This window comes from Ambystoma mexicanum, chromosome 2p (genome assembly GCF_040938575.1).
Source record: "Ambystoma mexicanum isolate Mex_15411 chromosome 2p, UKY_AmexF1_1, whole genome shotgun sequence".
Lineage (NCBI taxonomy): Eukaryota > Metazoa > Chordata > Amphibia > Caudata > Ambystomatidae > Ambystoma > Ambystoma mexicanum.
Window position 1 is genome coordinate 1,045,459,514 of NC_090923.1, and position 20,084 is coordinate 1,045,479,597.

Consider the following 20,084-nt stretch of genomic DNA (forward strand, 5'->3'; position numbering starts at 1 on the left):
CAGTAGCGACCCCTGCTACTTGACCAGGCACCCCACTCCGGAGAGTTTGGTGGTGCAGGCGGCCACGGCCCCAGCAAAGCAGGCGTCGTACCCTACCATCCCTCCTGATAGGGACGGCAAACGTTTTGATGGCTGGGCGAAGAAAGTGTTTTCTTCTGGTGGTATGGCGCTTCAGGCGGCCAACTCCATTTGTGTCTTGTCTCGTTTCACACACACTCTGTGGAACTGTGTTGCATTAGCGGCTGAACATATTCCCGAAGGGGACGAACGGGATGGTTTCCTTGCTATGGTCCAGGATGGTAAGGATGCCATGTGTGAGTCCGTTCAGTCGGGTTTGGACTTAGCTGAATGCGTCAGTAGGTCCATGGCGGCGAGCACCGTAATACGCAGGCTTGCCTGGTTGCGGAAGTCGGGGTTTGCTCCTGATGTGCAGTCCCGGCTCCTCAACATGCCCTTTGACGGTGAACACCTTTTTGGCAGCAAGGCTGACGAGAGCCTTGAGAGGTTGCAGACCTCAAAAGCTGCAGCGAAGTCGTTGGGCGCTGCAGTTCGCCAACCTCTGCCTTTTCGTCCTAGGGGACAGCAGTGGAGGGGTGGTTCCTTTCGCTATTACTCCTTCAGTAAAGCGAGAGGAGCTGGCAGTCAAAGAGGCCAATGCAGGGGTACCAGAGGTGGACGACAGGGTACCCGTGGCGCCAAGGCCGCTCGGGCAGTTGCCTCTTTGCCCTCAGGTAACGCCGCAGCCGCTCCCATTCAGTCATGAGGCCATGTCCCATGGTTCGCCGGTTGGGGGAAGGCTGGCACAGCATCTTGTAGCGTGGCAAGCCATTACTTCAGATGTGTGGGTTCTGGAGATCATAACCCATGGCTACTGTCTTCCCTTTCGGCACAGGCCTTGCGACAATCCACCGGGGAACCTCTCTTTGCAGAGTCCGGATCCGCTCCTTGCGCAGGAAATTCAAGCCCTGCTGGAGAAAGGCGCCATAGAACTGGTGCCTGTAGCGGAGAGGAACAAGGGATGGTATTCCCCTTATTTTTTGATTTCGAAGAAAGACGGGGGATTGAGACCCATCATGGACTTGCGCGGTTTGAACAAACTCCTCAGGAAGGACAAGTTCAAGATGGTTACTCTCTCTCAAGTCCTCCAGGCCCTTCAGCTTCAGGACTGGTTGGTGTCACTCGACCTCAAGGATGCTTACTTCCATGTGCCGATCCATCCCAAGCACAAGAAGTACCTGAGGTTCGCGGTTGGCGACTCACACTTTCAGTTTCGGGTCCTGCCGTTCGGATTGACCTCCGCCCCGAGGGTTTTCACCAAGCTCATGGTGGTGGTGGCAGCGCATCTCAGGCAAGGGGGGATTCACGTCTACCCCTACCTGGACGATTGGTTGATCAGGGGGAGCTCTCCCGAGCAAGTCCTGGATCATCTGTCCGTCACCTGCCACTCCCTTCACAGACTGGGCTTCTCCCTCAATTTAAAGAAGTCCCATTTGACGCCAACACAGCGGCTCCAGTACATCGGAGCAGTGCTCGACACTTCCCTGGGGCAGTGTTTTCCTCCCCAGGTGAGGGCTCTTCACATTCAGCAGATGGTGCACAAGTTTCAGCATGCCCAGACGCTCCCAGCGTTCGAGTTCTTGAGGTTGCTCGGCCTCATGGCATCCTGCATTCTTCTGGTGCCAGAGGCTCGCCTGCGGATGAGATCTTTGCAGTGGGCGCTCAAGACGCAATGGTCGCAGTCCTCCGGCAGGATGTCGGACCCGGTTCAGGTGCCGCCCTCGGTCGCCCGGGACCTTCTGTGGTGGGCCGTCGAAGGCAACTTGATGAAGGGGGCTCCATTTTGGCTTCCCTGGCCGGAGGTGACGATCGTGACGGATGCATCCCTCACGGGTTGGGGAGCTCATGCCAACGGGCTGACAGTCAGCGGTCGTTGGTCTCCGTCGGAGTCCAGACTCCATATCAATCTGTTGGAGCTGAGGGCCGTCAGGCTAGCCCTGAAGGCTTTTCTGCCGACTGTGCGAGGAAAGAGTGTCCTGATCCTGACGGACAACACAGTGGCCATGCACTACCTCAACAAAAAGGGGGGGGGGGCAGGGTCACTTCCTCTGTGCAGGGAGGCGATGCAGCTCGAGTTCTGGGCCATCCAGCAGGAAGTTTCGATCTCGGCAGTTCATCTGGCCGGAGACGAAAACGTGACGGCGGACGCTCTGAGCAGGCAGAGCACGATCTCTCACGAGTGGGAGTTGGCTCAGGAGATTCTCCTGGAGATCTTCGCCCTTTGGGGGACCCCTCAAGTGGATCTCTTCGCCTCCAGTGTCAACCGGAAGTGCGAAAGGTTTTGCTCGCGGGAATTTCCTCCAAAAGGAGCCTTAGGAGACGCGTTCGTGGTGGAGTGGTTATTCCCGCTGCTGTACGCGTTTCCTCCAGTCCCCGTCATCCCGCAAGTGCTGCAGAGGTTACGGAAGTTTGGTTCCCGGATGATCCTCATTGCTCCGGCGTGGGCTCGGAGGACGTGGTACCCGGACCTTCTCGACTTGTCCATCTGCCCTCCGCGTCGTCTTCCCTACCGAGACGATCTGCTCTCACGGGAGGGGGGTCAGGTTCTCCATCCAGAGGTCAGATCCCTCAACCTTCACGCTTGGCTTCTGAAAGGTTGAGGTATAGGGATTGGGACCTCCCTGAAGACGTGATGGAGGTGTTGCTTTCGGCCCGAAGGCCAGCAACAAAGTCTCTGTACCGTTGCCGTTGGCGTAAGTTCTGCGACTGGTGCAGAGTTCAGAATGTGGATCCTTTTGCATGTGACATCCCCATGGTTCTGTCCTTTTTACTTTCTTTGGCCCACAGGGGCTTGCAAGTGGGTACCATTAAAGGTTACCTGGCGGCGCTGTCCATCTTTAAGCGCTCGTCTGAAGAGTGTTCTTACTTTAAAATCCCTTTAATTTCACAGTTTCTGAAAGGGCTCACTAATGTCTTCCCTCCGTCACCTTTCCTGGTGCCCGGTTGGGATTTAAACCTTGTTCTTAAGTTTCTTATGGGTGCTCCGTTTGAGCCTTTACATTCTTGCCCTTTGAGGCTGTTAACTCTGAAAACTGTGTTTTTAGTTGCGGTTACTTCCGCTCGCAGAGTGAGTGAGTTACAGGCACTTTCAGTTAAGCCACCCTTCACTGTATTTCACAAGGACAGGGTTGTCCTTAGAGTTCGTCCTTCTTTTCTTCCGAAGGTAGTGACGGAATTTCATTTGGCCCAGAAGGTTGTTCTTCCGGCATTCTATCCTCCTCCGCATCCTGGTAAGGAAGAGGAGAGGCTCCATAGGCTTGATCCTAGGAGAGCTTTAAGATTTTATGTTTCACGCATGTCCCGGGTCAGAGTGGACGATCAACTCTTTATTGGTTACGCTGGAAAGCGTTTGGGGCAAGCTGTGACGAAACAGACTTTGTCTCGCTGGATTATTTTGGCCATCTCGGAGTGGTACCGCTTGGCGGGTAAGGACCCACCGGCTGGCTTGCGGGCCCATTCTACCAGGGGTATGGCTGCGTCTGCTGCCCTGCAGAGGGGTGTTCCTATTCGCAACATCTGTGATGCAGCCACCTAGGCTTCAGTACATACATTTGTACGTCACTATTCCCTAGATTCCATCCGAGCACAGGATCTGGCCTTTGGCAAGGCGGTCCTTTGCTCTGCTATTTGATTGGCTATTCTAAATTTTTATTGTAAATTCTTTCCCTCCTCCTTGCTCTGGTACTGCTTTGGGAGTCTGTCATAGTTATGGAATACGTCGGGGGACCCAATCCCCTCGAAGAACAAGTTACTTTCTTACCTGGTAACGTTCTTTCGATGGGATGGTCCGACGACGTATTCCATATCGCTCCCGCCCTGCCTTCCCCGCTGCAGAATTTCTTTTGCGATTGCAGCTTACGTTCCGCAAGGCTTTGTGTCTGACTGGCAGTTGACTAGTGTCACACGTTCTGGGGGAAAAAACTACAACTGAGGCTACGGGCGTCGTGCGTCCTACTTATCACATCGGATGACGTCGGACGTCGGAGGAGGCCCTCGACGACGGCGCATCGACGTCATCGACGCAGGACGCAGACGCCGAAAAAAGTTTCCGAAGCAGCACAGCTGTGGTGATTACATGTCATAGATATGGAATACGTCGTCGGACCGTCCCATCGAAAGAACGTTACCAGGTAAGAAAGTAACTTGTTCTTCTTGATGATACCCTTGTCTTTCTACTAGTCCGGCGCTCTGAGCTTGTCTGGCCGAATGGAATCGTTTGTCGATCTGTAATGCCGCACATATCTGCAGAATTACAACAGCGACAAAATGTGGACCATTGTCCGACCAGATAACTCTTGGTAGCCCGAACCACGGGAAGTACTCCTTTAACATGGTTTTCGCAGTAGTCATGGCTGTAGCATCTTTAACGGGGAAAGCCTCAACCCATTTACTAAAAGCACAGATGACCAACACATATATTTTATTGTCACATCGTTTCATTTCAATAAAGTCAAAGTGGATAACTTCAAAGGGGACAGAGGGTGGCCCAAAACTTCCCCTTGGAGTTGCTGTCCCCTTTCCCACATTGTGTTGTAGGCAAATCATACAATCCTGGACTTAGCGGTGGGCAATTTTTGAAATGTTGTCATTTGCCCAAACTTTTTCTAACATCTTTGTCATCTTCTGGGCACATACATGCCTAGGACCATGGGCCATGATAACCATCATCGTTATATACACGTCAGGGAGTAGCCATTTCCCTTCAGCTATGTCCACCCAACACCCGTCTTCATCAAGTTTCCCCAAGCATTCAGCCCACCTCTTGGATTCTTCTAACGTGGCATCAGCTTGGATATCCCATGCAAACCCAACACCCTCATCCATTGCATCAGCATTTACAGTCTCCCTTGAAACATGCATCTCTATAAGGAGATCGGTAGCAGTTTGTCTAGCTATCTGATCAGCGAAAACATTCCCTTTCCCTATGTCATCTGTAATCTTTCAATGTGCTGCACATTTCAAAACAGCTAACTGAGTAGGGAGCGCAAGCGCTGAGAGTAGTTGTACTAATGGGGAGCCATGTTGGATTTTAGTGCCATGTGAAGTTAGGAACCCTCTCTCTGACCAAAGTCTCCCAAAGTTGTGAACCACCCCAAAGGCATACTGACTATCAGTATATATGTTTACTGCAAGCCCTTCGGAAAGTTCACAAGCTCGGGTCAATGCTATAATCTCTGCGGCCTGCGCAGAGTTATACGTGATTCTCTTGGTTTCCACAACCGTGCTTAATGTGGTGATTGCATAAGCAGCTGTGGATGTACCATCCGGAAGTTTGAAGCAGGAGCCATCACAAAACAGCTCTCCTTGCGGATTATCCAAAGGAGTGTCTTTCAAATCAAATTCTACCCTTTGTTTCTTGTTTGGTAGTATACAAACAATCATGCAACTCTTCATCGGCGCAAGTAGTATCTTGCGGGAAAGGTAGGAGTTCAGCCGGATTAAGAACACAACACATCTTAATTTGAATGTGAGGAGAAAACAAAATCAATTCATATCTTGTCAACTGTGCAGAAGTGAGGTGTTGCGTTTGGCTTCGGTTCAGTAGAACATCTACAGAGTGAGGCATCATCAGGGTTAGATCATGGTCTAGGACCATTCCTTCACTCTGTTTTACAGACGCTGCAGCAGCAGCGACAGCTCGCAAACATCTTGGCAAAGCGCATGCTACAGGGTCAACGGCGGAAGAAAAGTAACCGCACGGCCTATTCTTCCCTCCATGTTCCTGCGTTAATACAGCCAAAGCACATCCATCACATTCATGCACAAACAACACAAAGGCCTTTTCATAGTTTGGTGTGCCAATCAAACAATTGCTGGTGTTCCGCGTTCCAAGGCAATGGCAAAGAAATGCCCTTCTTTGTCAAAGCCAACATCGGTTTGATCACCAGTGAAAAATTTGGGATCCACAACCTACAGTAAGAAGCCATACCTATCAAGGCTCTAACTTCCTTGTGTGTATTTGGGACAGACATGCTAGAAATGTGTTTGATTCTTTCACGTGTCAAACTTCTTCCCTCTTTTGACAGGAGCTAGCCATAGGTGACCTCCTGGCAACAATATTGAAACTTTTTAAGCAAAGCTTTGTGACCATGCTTAGCTAGATGGATAAGCAATAACACAGTACCCTCTTTACAGGCGCTCTCAGTCAGCAGCTAAAAGCAAGTCATCAACATACTGAAGCAATGTACAAGTAGAGGGCAATTCAAGGGTATCGAGTTGTTCTTTCAAAGCCCTACTATAGATGCTAGGACTCTCTGTGTACCCTTGAGGTGCACGAGTAAATGTGAACGAGCATCCCCCCAAGGTGAACGCAAACAAGTATCTACTATCCTTGTGTATAGGAATACTAAAGAAAGCATTCTTTAGATCCACAACACTAAAGTAAGTAGCTGTAGCTGGAATCATGGTTAAGATTGTCGTCACATCAGGCACAATTGGAAATTGTGGAGCGACGACTTTATTAATGGCACGTAAATCAATTATGAAACGGAATGGAATTGCATTATCGCCTTTTTTTGTACACGGGCAAAATCGGACTATTGCACAAACGTCCTGAAATTTCTTCAATCACCCCGCGATGCACAAAATCGGAAACCATGCATTTCAAAGCTCGCTCGCCCTCAACTGAAATCTTATACTGGGGAATGCGTGGCAGCTCAATTCCATGTTTCAAATCTATCTTAACAGGTTCAATCTGTAAAACACCGACATCATTGTCGTCAACAGCCCATAAACTCTCTGGTACATTAATAAATTCTGGCGGCAAAGAAAATTGCTGTGGTGAAATCGTCAAGTGCACTCCATCAGAAGAACAATAAATCACTGCATTTAATTATTTTAACAGATTCAACCCCTGCAAGTTCTCCCCACAATTCGAAGTCAACAGAAATGGACAGTGGTCTGTAAAGGGACCCAAAGAAATGGGTACCAGCGAAGAAACCGGACAAACAACTGGTGTGCCAGAAAACCCTACAGAAACATTGGTTTGTCCTGACAGTGGAATGTTTGGAACCCGTGAATGATCAATGGAACACTTCTGTGCTCCAGTATCTATCAAAAACGGATGTTTCCTATTTCCCACCACCATTTCAACGTAGGGACCTTTCTGATTGACGGGAATAGGTGTAGGTTCCAAACCCTGCTTCGGGCAATCCTAACGAAATAGAATGTCATCAAAAGGAAGCTCTTCAGATAAATATGCAGCAGAAGGATGATAAAATATGTTCCTCGTATCCACACTCGGAGTCTGAATATCCTGGGAAAAAGGTTGCTGAGGATCCTGTGTAAACTCACCTCTACCAGGACCCCATACACCCGGGCGACCTCTGGATCGACTACCCATATTCCCAAATGTGTTGTTCGACCTTTGTCGAAGGACTGGGCATTGTGCACGCCAATGACCCTCTAGACGACAATAGGTGCACTGGTTAATGTTCACATGACTCAAGGGCACATTCCCTTGCGGGACATACTGACCTCTAATCTGAGAACTACCCCTCTGGGGCCTCTAACAATTTGCTGTAATAGCACATTAGTCTTCAAATCACCTTTTCGTTTTTCAACTCTCTTTTTCTTCATTGACACGATTCTCGTAGTACTGAGCCATGTGCAGTACTGATTGGGACTTCGCCTGCCAAGCGCTCTCAGAAGACATAATGTGTGACTGGATGTCAGGCAGCAATCCACACACAAATTTGTCCACAAATAACCTTTTCCCAGACTCTGTGCCTAGGTCTTGTCTGCTGAAATCCAAGGATACCTGTTCGAACCGATTAAAGAACTCGGTAGCACCCTCAGACTTCCCTTGAACACAGGCCGTAAGTTTATTATTTTCTCTGGAATTAATAGTTTTCAATTTTGCAATGATTCAATCAGGCAAAGTTAGTATCACCTGAGGCGGTCTTTCACCAGCTGGCCTTTCTCCATTGAGTCTAGTTATATTCACCCATGTATCTCCCAACCCTGGCATGTCGTCTATAGTTCTAACTTGTTTCCACAAATATACGGGCAGGAGTACAGGGAATAACAAATCGATATCGCCTAAGGTGAACACTGAGGATTGCAAAAAAGACTTTATTTCTTTATAGAATCCTGTCGGATTTTTCCTAATATGAGGAATATATTGTCTAATAGTATTCACTTCCGGTCTTGAGAACGGGACGTGGACGAACTGCGATACATAATGTGCAGGAATGTTCAGTGCAACTATATCCTGTGTAACATCGGCCGCAACCTCAACCTTCGGGACAAATGTCGGAGAAACCTCTCTCATAGGCACCTGAGAAGTAGGCGACTCCGAACGCTTACTAAGCAACAGAACCAGGTTGAGCGTTAAAGCAGTCGAAGAAGTGTCAAGTGAAAAAGCTTTCTTATAAATACTCAATAACTCTGTGGGACAACTAATCTTTCTTTTTACACAATCATCCTGTAGGTACTCTATCATTACCTGTATCACTTTCCTCTGCATTTCTGGCGTATACTGACTATATGTGTCATATACTACAGCTGGAGTTATCGACATATCTGAAATCCATCTAAGCGCGTCCTTCGTACAAATTCGTGCATCCTCAGATATCGATTTACGACAAGGAAGGAACCGTTTCTGCACATACATATTTTCCCCCTCGACATCCTCATTCTGCAATACCCAAATCCTCTATACCCAAATAACCTCTCGACATGCTCATTTACTTTCTCCACAGTGTCTCTAGAAAACGCTAAAGTATTTAGATCCCTTAACCCTTGCGGGAGATCTGTATTATTTAATTTTCCCACACATTACACATTACACATTACACATAAATGAATCCCTAAACCTTCAATAAAAACATTTTTCTCAGGAAAATTATCCATATTACAAAGTGTGGCAAAAACATTAGCTTGATCATCCCTCTCCATACAATGCTTAGCCCATGCAATCAAATCACGTTTCTTCTCTGGTGGTACAGTATTGCGAGTGACAACCTTCGACCCTGCACCTCGATCGACTATAAGCGGCTCAGGACCACTTGGAAGAGAGGGAGCAGGCAAATTCAATGGAGGTACTGTAACTGGTGCGATGAGAAGAGGTGGAGGAGCTTGAGGAAGGGGACCATTAGGAGGAGCAGGAACAACAGGAACAACTGCAGGTAGAGCAGGAATAGCAGGAGGAAGAGGCAAAGCAGCAGGAAGAGGAACATACAGAGGTGGCGCAGAGGCACCAGGCCTTCGTTCATTTAACAATTTGTCTATGAATTCATCGGAAGCGTGGAGGTCTTTGGAAGGATAGATTTTCTGAATTCCAAGTGAGAAAGCCCTATCCATATTCCTCGTCGATTCAGAATGTTTATCTTGGTCATAAGATAATGCTTTTTCGGCGTTCGTCTTATGACGGCGCGCATGTTTTTCTCTACTTTTAAGTTGCTGCAACGCTTCTTTTTTCCAATTCTGCAAAACATCAAATGCTGCAGCTCTAGCCTTTTTCTTTAACTTGACTCTAAATACTCAATACGAGGGATTTCAAAACTACCATTGATTGGCCACTTAAGTTCGGAGGCATGTCTGGTTTATCTGTGCCAAATGTCATTAAATACTATACTTCCAATGCCATGCTTACAGTACATAGTACATGCCGGCGACCCCTCCTGTGGTGGGGGGCGGCTAAATTCCAAAGATTGTCTATCGCTGCGCAACAACGCCCTGAAGCAGGTAGACAATTTCCCAGGCATATCAAATTATTGGTGTTACCTGGTCAATAATTGTGTCTGCAGCTACAATGCGCCAAATTCAAATTATCAGGGTTGAATTAAGAGTCGGGTCACGACTCACCTGAACAAAGGAGGTCCGATCGGATTTCAAAGAATCTCACCCAACTAATCTTACCTCGTGTATGGTGATTTCGGCAAATCTGCCAGCCTCGATAAGTGGACCCTCGTCAAGATGCCGTCTCGGACCACAAGCTAATCGTCCAGGGATCGGGTCGTGCAGCACTGCTGAGGTGTCGCGTCTCGTTCAGTGGGGCCCCTTTTTGTCACACCGTCTGATCCCTGTCTGATAGCCTGCGTCAACCTTCAACAATCCAGCATCAATCTTGAGGGTCCCTATTCAGGTGCCAACTGTGAAAACAAAATCAAAATATCGAGCCTGAGTACCCCAAAAGGAAATACACCGAACACGGGTTACAAAGGAACATACAAAGTACTTTATTTTATACTGAATCCAGTTATGAAGAACAGAGCAAAATCAGATAGCTATCGGCACTCGGTGCAACACAACGAACTCCAGCGTGGTTCAGTATGTTCAGTGAGAGACTGTACATTAGAATGCATTGGTCTTTTATATTCTTCGTGAGCACTACTTCGGGTTAATATTCCGCTAATACATCACCGATCTAGGGTTCATGCAGAGTTTCGCACATCCACATGTAACTGGTTTGCTTTTAATACATATATGAACAAGCCTATACGGCAACTATGTATTCTGGGATTTTCCATGCAGGTCTTCTCAAACATTAATACAATGTAGTTAAATAAGTGTTTTACGTTCAGTATTTGAATACATTGTTCTTAACATATGCTCGCGGATTAGTTTCATTGCACGAGTAATTCTTTATACACAGGTCAACGAAGGACAAGGTCTCAGTTCACGACCTCAACAAGTGGCCTGCAGGCAAGTTACATATTGGATACATACAGAGGTCAAGACAGCCATGTTGTATTTCGGAATGACATCATCCACCATTTTAAATCACAGGGTGACTTTACAAAACAAACCTAAAATGGCAGATTGACCTAAAATGGCGGCTTACATTGATTTTAAGGTCAGGACCTTGCAACACTGATTTCTTCGCAAGCGATTTGTAAGCAGCTTGGCGTAGGCCAATATACATATATTTATTGCGATAGGAGGCACGATATAATTTCTCAGTTCACAATACAGGGCATACAGGGCAGCAAGGAGGAGTGCAGCAACAACAGTCATATATGCAGACACCCACACAACCTCAACAGATGCAAATGATACCACAGCAGCAAATACACTTGCAACCCACACAAACACAGGTTACATCAACACAGGGACATGTACCAGTGCAAGGAGGAGTGATGTCTGGAATGCAGGGTACAGTGAGAATACAATAAAAATGCACGCGCACACGCATGCACACGCACGCATGTGCACACACCCTCCTTCTCTCTCTCTCCTTTTCTTTCTCTCTCTGTCTTTCTCCCTCTCTTTCTCTCTCTCTCTCTCTTTTTGGTGGGCAATAAAATTGGACATGAAAGGCTTTTTGGGGACAATTTTTGCAGGTTCATCTGACGAACGATTTACCATTGACAATAGGAACACAGCATATTGTAGCGCCAATATTGTATACAAAGGACACACCCATCAGAATACCAGGAAGAGATTTGTTAAGCAAGTTGAATGCCACAATCTCATTTTCGGAGAAAGGGATGGTGTGCACCATGCCTGGGATGTACCCAGCTAGGGTAGCAGTATTGATACAGGCATACTACGCACACAGCACATTGAGAGGGATACCCACACACGCAGAGGTGTTTTTGTACGGGGTGCAGGCACTGCTAAATGGGTCTGAGGAATAGAGGGGAAGGTGTTTCGATTGTCCAATGAATTCCGGGTTCAGACCACAGTGCTCCTCTACCTTCACTCCAGGCACCCACACGATGCTATACCTAGGAAGTAGTAGTGAGCAAAAACATGATTATACTAGTTGCTACAGATGACGATAATGTTGTGGCAATCAATATTGTGCATGGATCCCACACTGACAGGAGTAACGGACACAGAGTTGTTCACTACAAAAGATGAAGAGGAGGGAGAGGTAGTGTTTTGAACTGAGCATACCATGTCCTGTACAGACAAAAGAAAGAGCAATGCCACAGATTACACAATTGGTGAAAAAAGAAAAAAAATACTTGCAGGAGGATTTGGAAAAAGTTCCAAAGCTTCTATGGACTAAAGGAACCCAAATGCGGGCATTCTAAAAGGAGCAGAGGCAGTACACATTAAAATAAAAGAAGGAACACTGTTACCACCAGTAAAGCAATACCCCCTTTCCCGAGAAGTAGACAAGGGCATATGTGAGACATTGCATGCCCTATGGCAGCAAGGTATAATACAGGAATCTACATCACCATGTAATACAGTGATCTATCTGATTTCGAAAATAAAATGGAGGAGCGCAGTGTTTCATACATGATTTAAGCCCTCTTAATAACATTATCAATTCCGAGTACCCACTAATTCCATACTCTGTGACAATTTTTTGCAGCGTCCCAGCAGAGGCACTCTACTTCACAGTAGTGGATCTGAAGAATGCTTTCTTCTCTATTGCCCTGCGTCCTGACTCCAGGTATCTCACCGTGTTTACTTATCGCAGGACCATATTTGAACACAAGAATGCCCCAATGGTACTGTGAGGGATCCAGTATATTTAACAGGGTAATACAGATGGATTTGAACAATCTACAAGTTGCATGTACAGTGATACAATACATGGATGACCTTTTGTGTAGCACAACAGAGGATGAGTACAGAAAAGACTCTGTGATCCTACTGTTATTACTAGCTTACAAAGGGTACAAAGTGGACAAAGTAAAATTGCAGTATTGTCAAAAAGATGTAGTTTACTTGGGACAGATCATGTCAGCCGATGGGAGAAAAATAACCCCTGAGAGCTGAGGCAATATATAAAACACCCAGACCAAAGACAGTGAAAGAAATGCAACAGTTCAAAGGATTATGTCATTATTTCAGAGCATGGGTTTTAGATTACTCCACGTACCTCAGGCCACTTATCCAAGCACTTAAGGAAGCTCAAAAAAATAAAAGCAGCATAAAATGGACAGCTGAAATGGGTAAAAAATGTTGACGAACTCCGACATGAATTAGCACACGCAGTGTTGGCTACACCCAATTATAGAGAGAAGTTCCATTTGTTTTTCCATTCAGACGGCAAGGTGTAATTACAGCTATATTGACACAAAGAAGGGACAGGGACACAAGCCACTGGCCTATTACAGTGCATCATTTGATCCAGTGATGCAGGGACACTTTCCTTGTGAGCAGGCACTTGCTACCACTGCATTTGCAGTTGAGAAAGCAGCAACAATTATGATGGAATGCCCAGTACTTTTGCACGTGGAACAAATCATTGTTCGCAGTAATAGAGAGGGATCCAAATCAACATTGACAACTCAGAGAGCATCTGGGTATGAAATAATACTAACAAACCCTGCAATAGAAGTGGTAAGGTGTAGGACGGTAAACCCAGCAGAATTCATTGCAGAACCACTTGAGAAAGGAGACTACGCACATGACTGTGTGGTGTGTATGGACAGGAATGAAGGGAACCCCCTAGTAAAAGAAGAAATAATTGAGGGGGGGCATGATCTTTATTGATGGAAGCTCAAGTATCGACCCACATTCAGGACAGAGGCATTCTGGTCCAGCATTAGTGGGGCACAGACATGGAATACAGGAGGAAGGGGAGTTGATAGTGTATTCACAGACACAATTGCCAACACACTACTCTGTACAAGCAGCTGAATTAGTGGCATTGATTGAGGCACTAAACATGTCAGAAGGCCAAGCAATTAATGTTTTCAGACTCTGCGTACTTAACATCCACTGTACATTTAGGACTAGCAAGGTGGGAAATTAGAGGATTCAAGAAAGGTGATGGCACACATTACAGCATGCAGAACATTTGAGTCAATTATTAGAAGTGCTGCCACTCCCAGTAGAATTGGCACTGATAAAGTGCAAGGCCCACACAGGAGGGCAAGATGTAATTTCATTGGTTAATGAAAAAGTAGACAAAGCAGCTAAAGAAGTAGCATATCTGCCAGAAGGGACACATGTGCTGTTTCCTGTCAAAAAAGAAAACATGCGTAGCATTGAAAAAAACAAGCAAGGAAAAAGATGCATTGCCAGAGAGCTTTATTGCAACTCATATAGTACAAATAATAGAATTGCAGGAAGAGGCACCAAATGATGAAAAAGAGCTGTGGAAGAAAAGAGGGTGTTCTTTGTCACCGACAGATTTAATTTGGCTGAATGATAGCACAGGCAAGGTGGTAATGCCAAACAGGTTGTTGAATGTAGCACTGGACCAGCTTTCTACCCAGCCCATGTATAAAAAGATGATGTGGCTGCAGGGATAAGTGTCACAATGCCCGCTCCCGGGGAGCCGGCACAAGCCCTGCGTCCCCGAAAGCGGACATCAAGTCCCCAGGGAAGGTCCCAGCAACCCCTTATAGAGGCCCTTTGGACAGCGTCCTGGCGCCTATGGCGCCAGGCTCATAGAAAACGTCAGTCCTGGCGCCATAGGCGCCAGGCTCATTATGAAAGTGTTTGGGTGCACTTACCTGATGCAGACCATGCTGCAGAACCCCGGCCTCCTTGAGGCCTGAAAGGAACTACTTTACCTGTGGGACTCATTTACCACCCGGGCGTGGTCGGGGAAGGATACATACCTGATTGGAGGAAGGACACATTCTAGGAACTTCTTCCAAGGCTATTTAAACCACACCCGATCAGCCACACGTGCTTCACGTTGTTCTGCATCTAGCAGCCGGACGCTCACCGTGTCTGCTCCTGCATCTTGACTTCTGCCACACCTGCCAGCATCCTGAATCACCTGCAAAGGAAGGGAACAAGAGAACAGAAGAAGGAAAAGGCCTCACCTGCTAAATCTGCATCCCAGAGACATTTCGACGACAATCCTGAAAAGGAAGACATTTATTTTTAAAAGCACATTGCATCGATCGCTACAGCGCCGCATTCTACTCACCTTTACAGGGCGCCTCCATGTTCAGCAGCGACCATCCGGATTCGCAGTCGCGCCCCCGCGCCTAGGGAGAAAAAGACAACAACAAAGGTGAGAGAAAGAAGGGAAAAGGGAAGCTAAAACTCCATGTGAAGACTTACCTGTTGGGTCATTCCCTTTTCATTTCGGGTCCGCGCCGCATCCAGGCATTTTCGGACCCCGGCCCCTAAGGGGAAAAAGACATCAGCGTTAATGAGTGAATGAAAAGACATTACCAAAACACTCATTAAAGACTTACCTGATTTCCACACGGATTTCACCGCTCACCTCGGGTCGGTGCCTGTTCCCCGGCATTCCGTACCCCGGCCCCTATGGGGAAAAAGACACTAGCATTAGAACATTAATGCATGGACACAAGGGGAACCACTTATAGAAAAACTTACCTGGAAGCCAAGCAAGTTTGGTTCTCACCCATCTGAAAATCCAGTGACGTAACTGGATACCAACGCGCCCCTGCATCAGAAGCAGGATGTAGAGCTCGTCCTTCCAGACCCTAAGGTGAGACACTGCGGGGAAGCACAGAAGGGTTTTGAGGAGGGTGAGAGGGGTAAGTGGGAGGCCGATTGCATTACCCCGCAGACAGTTAACCCCCTATTCTCATCTACAGAAGGATACTTCTGCGAGTCAGACAAGCCAGATCTGGGGCCCAGTCCAGTCCGTCTTCCGAACCCTGCGCATCACCTTAGACGAGGTCACAGCAGTGCAAACCAGGCCAGCACCCCCGTGGGAGACAATAAGTGAGGACTGGTTTGTACCAAAAGTATACAAAAATGTGTCTGAATTTGTGAATAATTGCATGATTTGTCAAAGTTTCGTGCCAGGTCATACTTTGAAAGTAGTATGGGGACGTTATCATGACCGCAGGGGCCCTTCCGGCACTCGCATATCAAATGTCGATATGCAAGAGAGATATGCCTCTGACATGCTTATATTGGAATTTCCATTTTCACGTTTGCTTGAGACTGGTCCCTGTGCCCATAATGACGCCGGCTCATCAGCAAAATTCTTGGTGAGGGAGCTAGTCCCGAGGTGGGAGACCCCCAAGGTGGGAGATCCCAGACGAAATTCGCTCTGACAATGGTCAGCATTTCGCAGATGATTTCATTAAAGAAGTCACTGCCCTCCTGGGGACCAAGCACAAACTGTGCATGGTTTATAACAAACAAGCAAACGGTTTTGTTGAGAAGATGAATAGTTTACTAAAACAACGCTTAGCAAAACTAACACAAACGTGGGTAAGTCTTGGTTGCGTTGCATACCTCTTGCACTCTTTACTTTGCACAATTCACCTGGAGGAGATTGTTACAGTCCAGAGAATCCATGCGCTTATACCTCCGTCACATACAATCTCTGATGCTAGCTCTTCTAACATTCTGGGGGAGATTCCATATGTATTTCACAGAACTTACAAAATTGCTTGCATATATATATCAACAGACAAGGCCAGGAGTTCATACAGAGCAAGCAAGCAAAGTGGTGAGTTACCGCAAGCAGCACTTCTCTACCCGGGAGATGAAATCTATGGAAAGAATCATGTCAGAAAGTGGAAGGAATAATGTTTCACAGGTCCTCACATAGTGACTTATGCAACACCAAATGCAGTTAAAATCGAAGTTTGGCATGGTGGGGTCTACATAACCGATGTGCGCAAAGACAAGATCACCACCTCCCACTGAGAAGAGGAGCCACACGCAACATGTTTGGAAGTATCGTTGAACTTTTATAAAGTCTTATTGCTGAAAAAAAAAGTTAATGAAAGACAAAGGAGGAAGGAGAGAGAGTGTTTGTCAGGACAATGTCAATATAAATAAACTGCAACAGTTTTCTATTTTTTTTGGAGTATAATATTAATATGCATTAGTATAGGATTAATGTTTTTAAAGAAAAGAGTGTTATACAATTGAATGAGTGTGTTAATAGAGGCAAACAAAGTTCATTTGATGAGGAGGGGTTCCATCATGACACTGAAAAAGGGCAAATTGTATCATCTCGAAACGTCTCTTACGATGAAATGTTAAGATTTGGAAGGGACAGAGCGAATGACACATGCTAGGTCTGCTCACAAATCTGACACGTAATAGGGGCACCCAAGCTCTTCCTCCATCAAGCTGTATCCTATCAGGAAGCAGGATGCCTAATGCACCTCTGCAAGACTGGGGGTTTATTCCGAGGAGCAAATGTTATGGATGGATGAAGGGAAAAATGTGGATTGGTGGATGAAGAGAAAAATGTCTATGCTGATAATTATGTGCAACTAAACAGGTGGCTGAAAAGAAACAAACAAAACACATGATAGTTGAATATATAACAGAAGGGTTTAAAAGGGGGGAGCTAAAGATTAGTGAACACAAATGATTACAGTGCATAAATGAGGGGCATAGCACTCCCTGTTGTCGTACAAGACCATTGATGAGAATAAAAGGGGCTGTATGGTATGGTGGCCAATGGGAAGGAAGGGGGGAATAATGCAATGTCGTGCTGAAGGTTTGGTGGGGTTTGAACAGAATGTTGTAGCAAAAGTGAATTATACTGTTAGGCAGTTTGGAGAAAACATGTACATGCATTGAGTTGCAGGATAGATGAAAAATATCAACCAGTTGACAGCTTGACACGATTCCCTCTGTTTCAGGTCCAATGGGTCCATCCATCTGGGCACTAACAGCTGTTCCAAGGTGATAAGTGCCATGCTGATGTGGGAGACAGCTGTCATCATAGACTTGTGGTGGGCCTGTGGATCGAAGGCCTATGCCCACTCCTGCATGATTGGATTTGGGTTTGTGCAATCATTACATTGCACAGCTCTGCCCTGGTGGTACCTTGAAACAGCAGTGCCATAGGATCTGCACTAAAGGAGAAAAGGGTGCAGTAAAGTGAGAAGCAAACATTGCTAAGCAGGAAGAGGAGCAGTAACAATTATTGGTCAGAAAGGAGCACTGACACTTTCTTTAAATCTTTGCCGCTTCTAGGTGTGCAGGCTGCAGCCAAGGCAAAATGTCTCCAGCTTTCGAGATACGAGTTGCTGCAACTGGCCAATTCAACAGTAAAATGCCTAAATTCGGTAAAGAAAAAGTTGAGAGCACTATGTTTGGTGGCTCTCCAAAATCGTGTTTTAGACATTGTAACAGCTATAGAAGGAGGAGTCTGCGCCAGATTTGGGAGTAGCTGCTGCACAGTGGTGCCTGAGGGAGAGGCTTTGAATGGAACATTGAAAGCAGCTATCAGTGAAATATTGACACTGCACGAAAGGATGAAAAGTGGAGTTCAGTCAAACAACTGGTTGGCAGCATTTTCACATGGGTGACCACGTGGCTTTCTGGAGTATATTAAGTGTCTGTCCCTGCATTGGTCCTCAAGCTCGTCACCTTCTGCATTTGCAAAGCTCTATTCTGACTCCATACTAACAAAAAGAGAGGAACATTTATGTTGCATCTGAATGTTGAAGGGGAAAGTACTAATAATAAGCCCAGTAACAAACTAACAATGTGTGACACAATTTATGAAATATATTGGGTCACAGTACAACCTGAAGATATAGAAAATTATGAAGTTTATTGGATTTCATGTGATAAGGATGGGTAGGGTCTGGGGGAGGAGAACATTTAGTTATTGATAAATCAATAAAAGGGGGAATGATGTGGTAAAAATGCAAGTTCAGTGCGGCAAAAACGCGTGAACTTACCAGCTGCGGGATTAGCCTATTAAAATGGGAGGTGGCTTCTTGATAGCCTCACCGTCATTTGCAATAGGCTGGAGAATGCCCATAAAAATGGTGTTCCAAGCTAATTAAATAAAGATAATAAAGAATGGGTCACATGTAAGTGTATGAGTTTTAACGTTCGACCGAGGCACTGGGAGCAGGCCTCAAAGCATGCTTTTCAGAAACAAATTTACATTTTATTAATTTGCTTAGTAGCCGCAGAGGCTGGAAGCACATTGCAAATCCCACATTCCCAGGATCACACGGTCAGAAGCGAACAGTCTTTTGTTATTTTCGAGGTTAGGAAACTGAGCACATGGGTGCCATGGAAAGACAATGAATGTACAATTATTTTATAATTCGGCATATTAATTTATGAAGCTGGTCTACTGACGGTTTCAGAATGCCCATGGTGGTTTCAAATTGCTCCTTGGTACATATCAGCCTGGGAATACGTTTGAAGAGTTCCTAACATGCAACATTAAAATGGTAACTTATTGGTGGTTTAAGGCTCTGGCAGTGTCATGATCAAATGCCTTTCTGTGAGAAGAATGTTGGGGATAATCGGCGGCAGTTGTATAAAGATCTGCTGGTCATCCCAAATGTTTCAATAAATTGGCACTACGATGTGGGAATTGGGGGTTGGATTGTGACGTCACAAGGGTGGATAATGGTGATGTGGTACGGTTTACAGGACCCAATCATGTATGATAATGTATGCCCATTTATAGGGAAATGATCGGATCCTACCAATCAGCTTTCTGTGGAGGAATGTTCTAATATTGCAATGTGGTTTGATGTTCATTACTTTTCGATGTTATAAAAGCTTTTGTTTTAGAGGCATTTCGTTGATTGCTTTTCATGCAGTTCAGTTCCACATTCTGTTTGAATTTCGGTTTCCTGTGACTGGGCCCAGAATAAATTGTGTTACTTCTTGCCGGGTATATACTCCTTTTTAGACTACTTTTGTCATTTTTACTGGTGAGTTCTGAGGTAACCCACTGAACAAGAGTCACACATTGATACAGACTTGGACATTAATATACACAAGCCCGGTGCACATGGACATAGTCACTGGGACAATAATACACTGAGTAACGAGATGAGGGAGCAGCAGGATGTCTGTCTCAGAACCCTACAACACTGGAAACAAAAACTGAAACATTGATTTCTAATATAGTAAGTAAGGAACTGACAATGTAGATCAATACTTTCTTAGACATTGCAAAATGATGACAGATGCATCCTACAATTAAACCACATGCTCCTTTGACAGTGCCAACAGGCTGTGCAAATGACAATCTTGTGACCTTTACTACCTAAAAGTAACAAGTAGGTGAATATTTCTTATCCTTTTTCTTAGAGATTCTAAGCGCCCCAAGTATTCTATCGAACTGAACTCTCAGCCAGTTGGTTTGGTGCGTGTCCATAAGAATATTGTGGTCGGCTGTTCCCAGGAAACGCTACACGGATATACGCAGAAGGTCAGAGGCAAACTTC

At 46.0% G+C, this 20,084-nt stretch overlaps 1 protein-coding gene across 1 annotated transcript in view; it reads left to right on the plus strand.

Annotated features, from left to right (window-relative positions):
• BBS1 (Bardet-Biedl syndrome 1) overlaps positions 1-20,084 on the plus strand; it is a 1,034,601-nt gene that overhangs the window by 467,449 nt on the left and 547,068 nt on the right. The window contains exon 10 of the mRNA XM_069644936.1: positions 19,948-20,068. Within this exon, the coding sequence (XP_069501037.1) occupies positions 19,948-20,068 (121 nt within the window). The remainder of the gene's footprint in view (positions 1-19,947; positions 20,069-20,084) is intronic.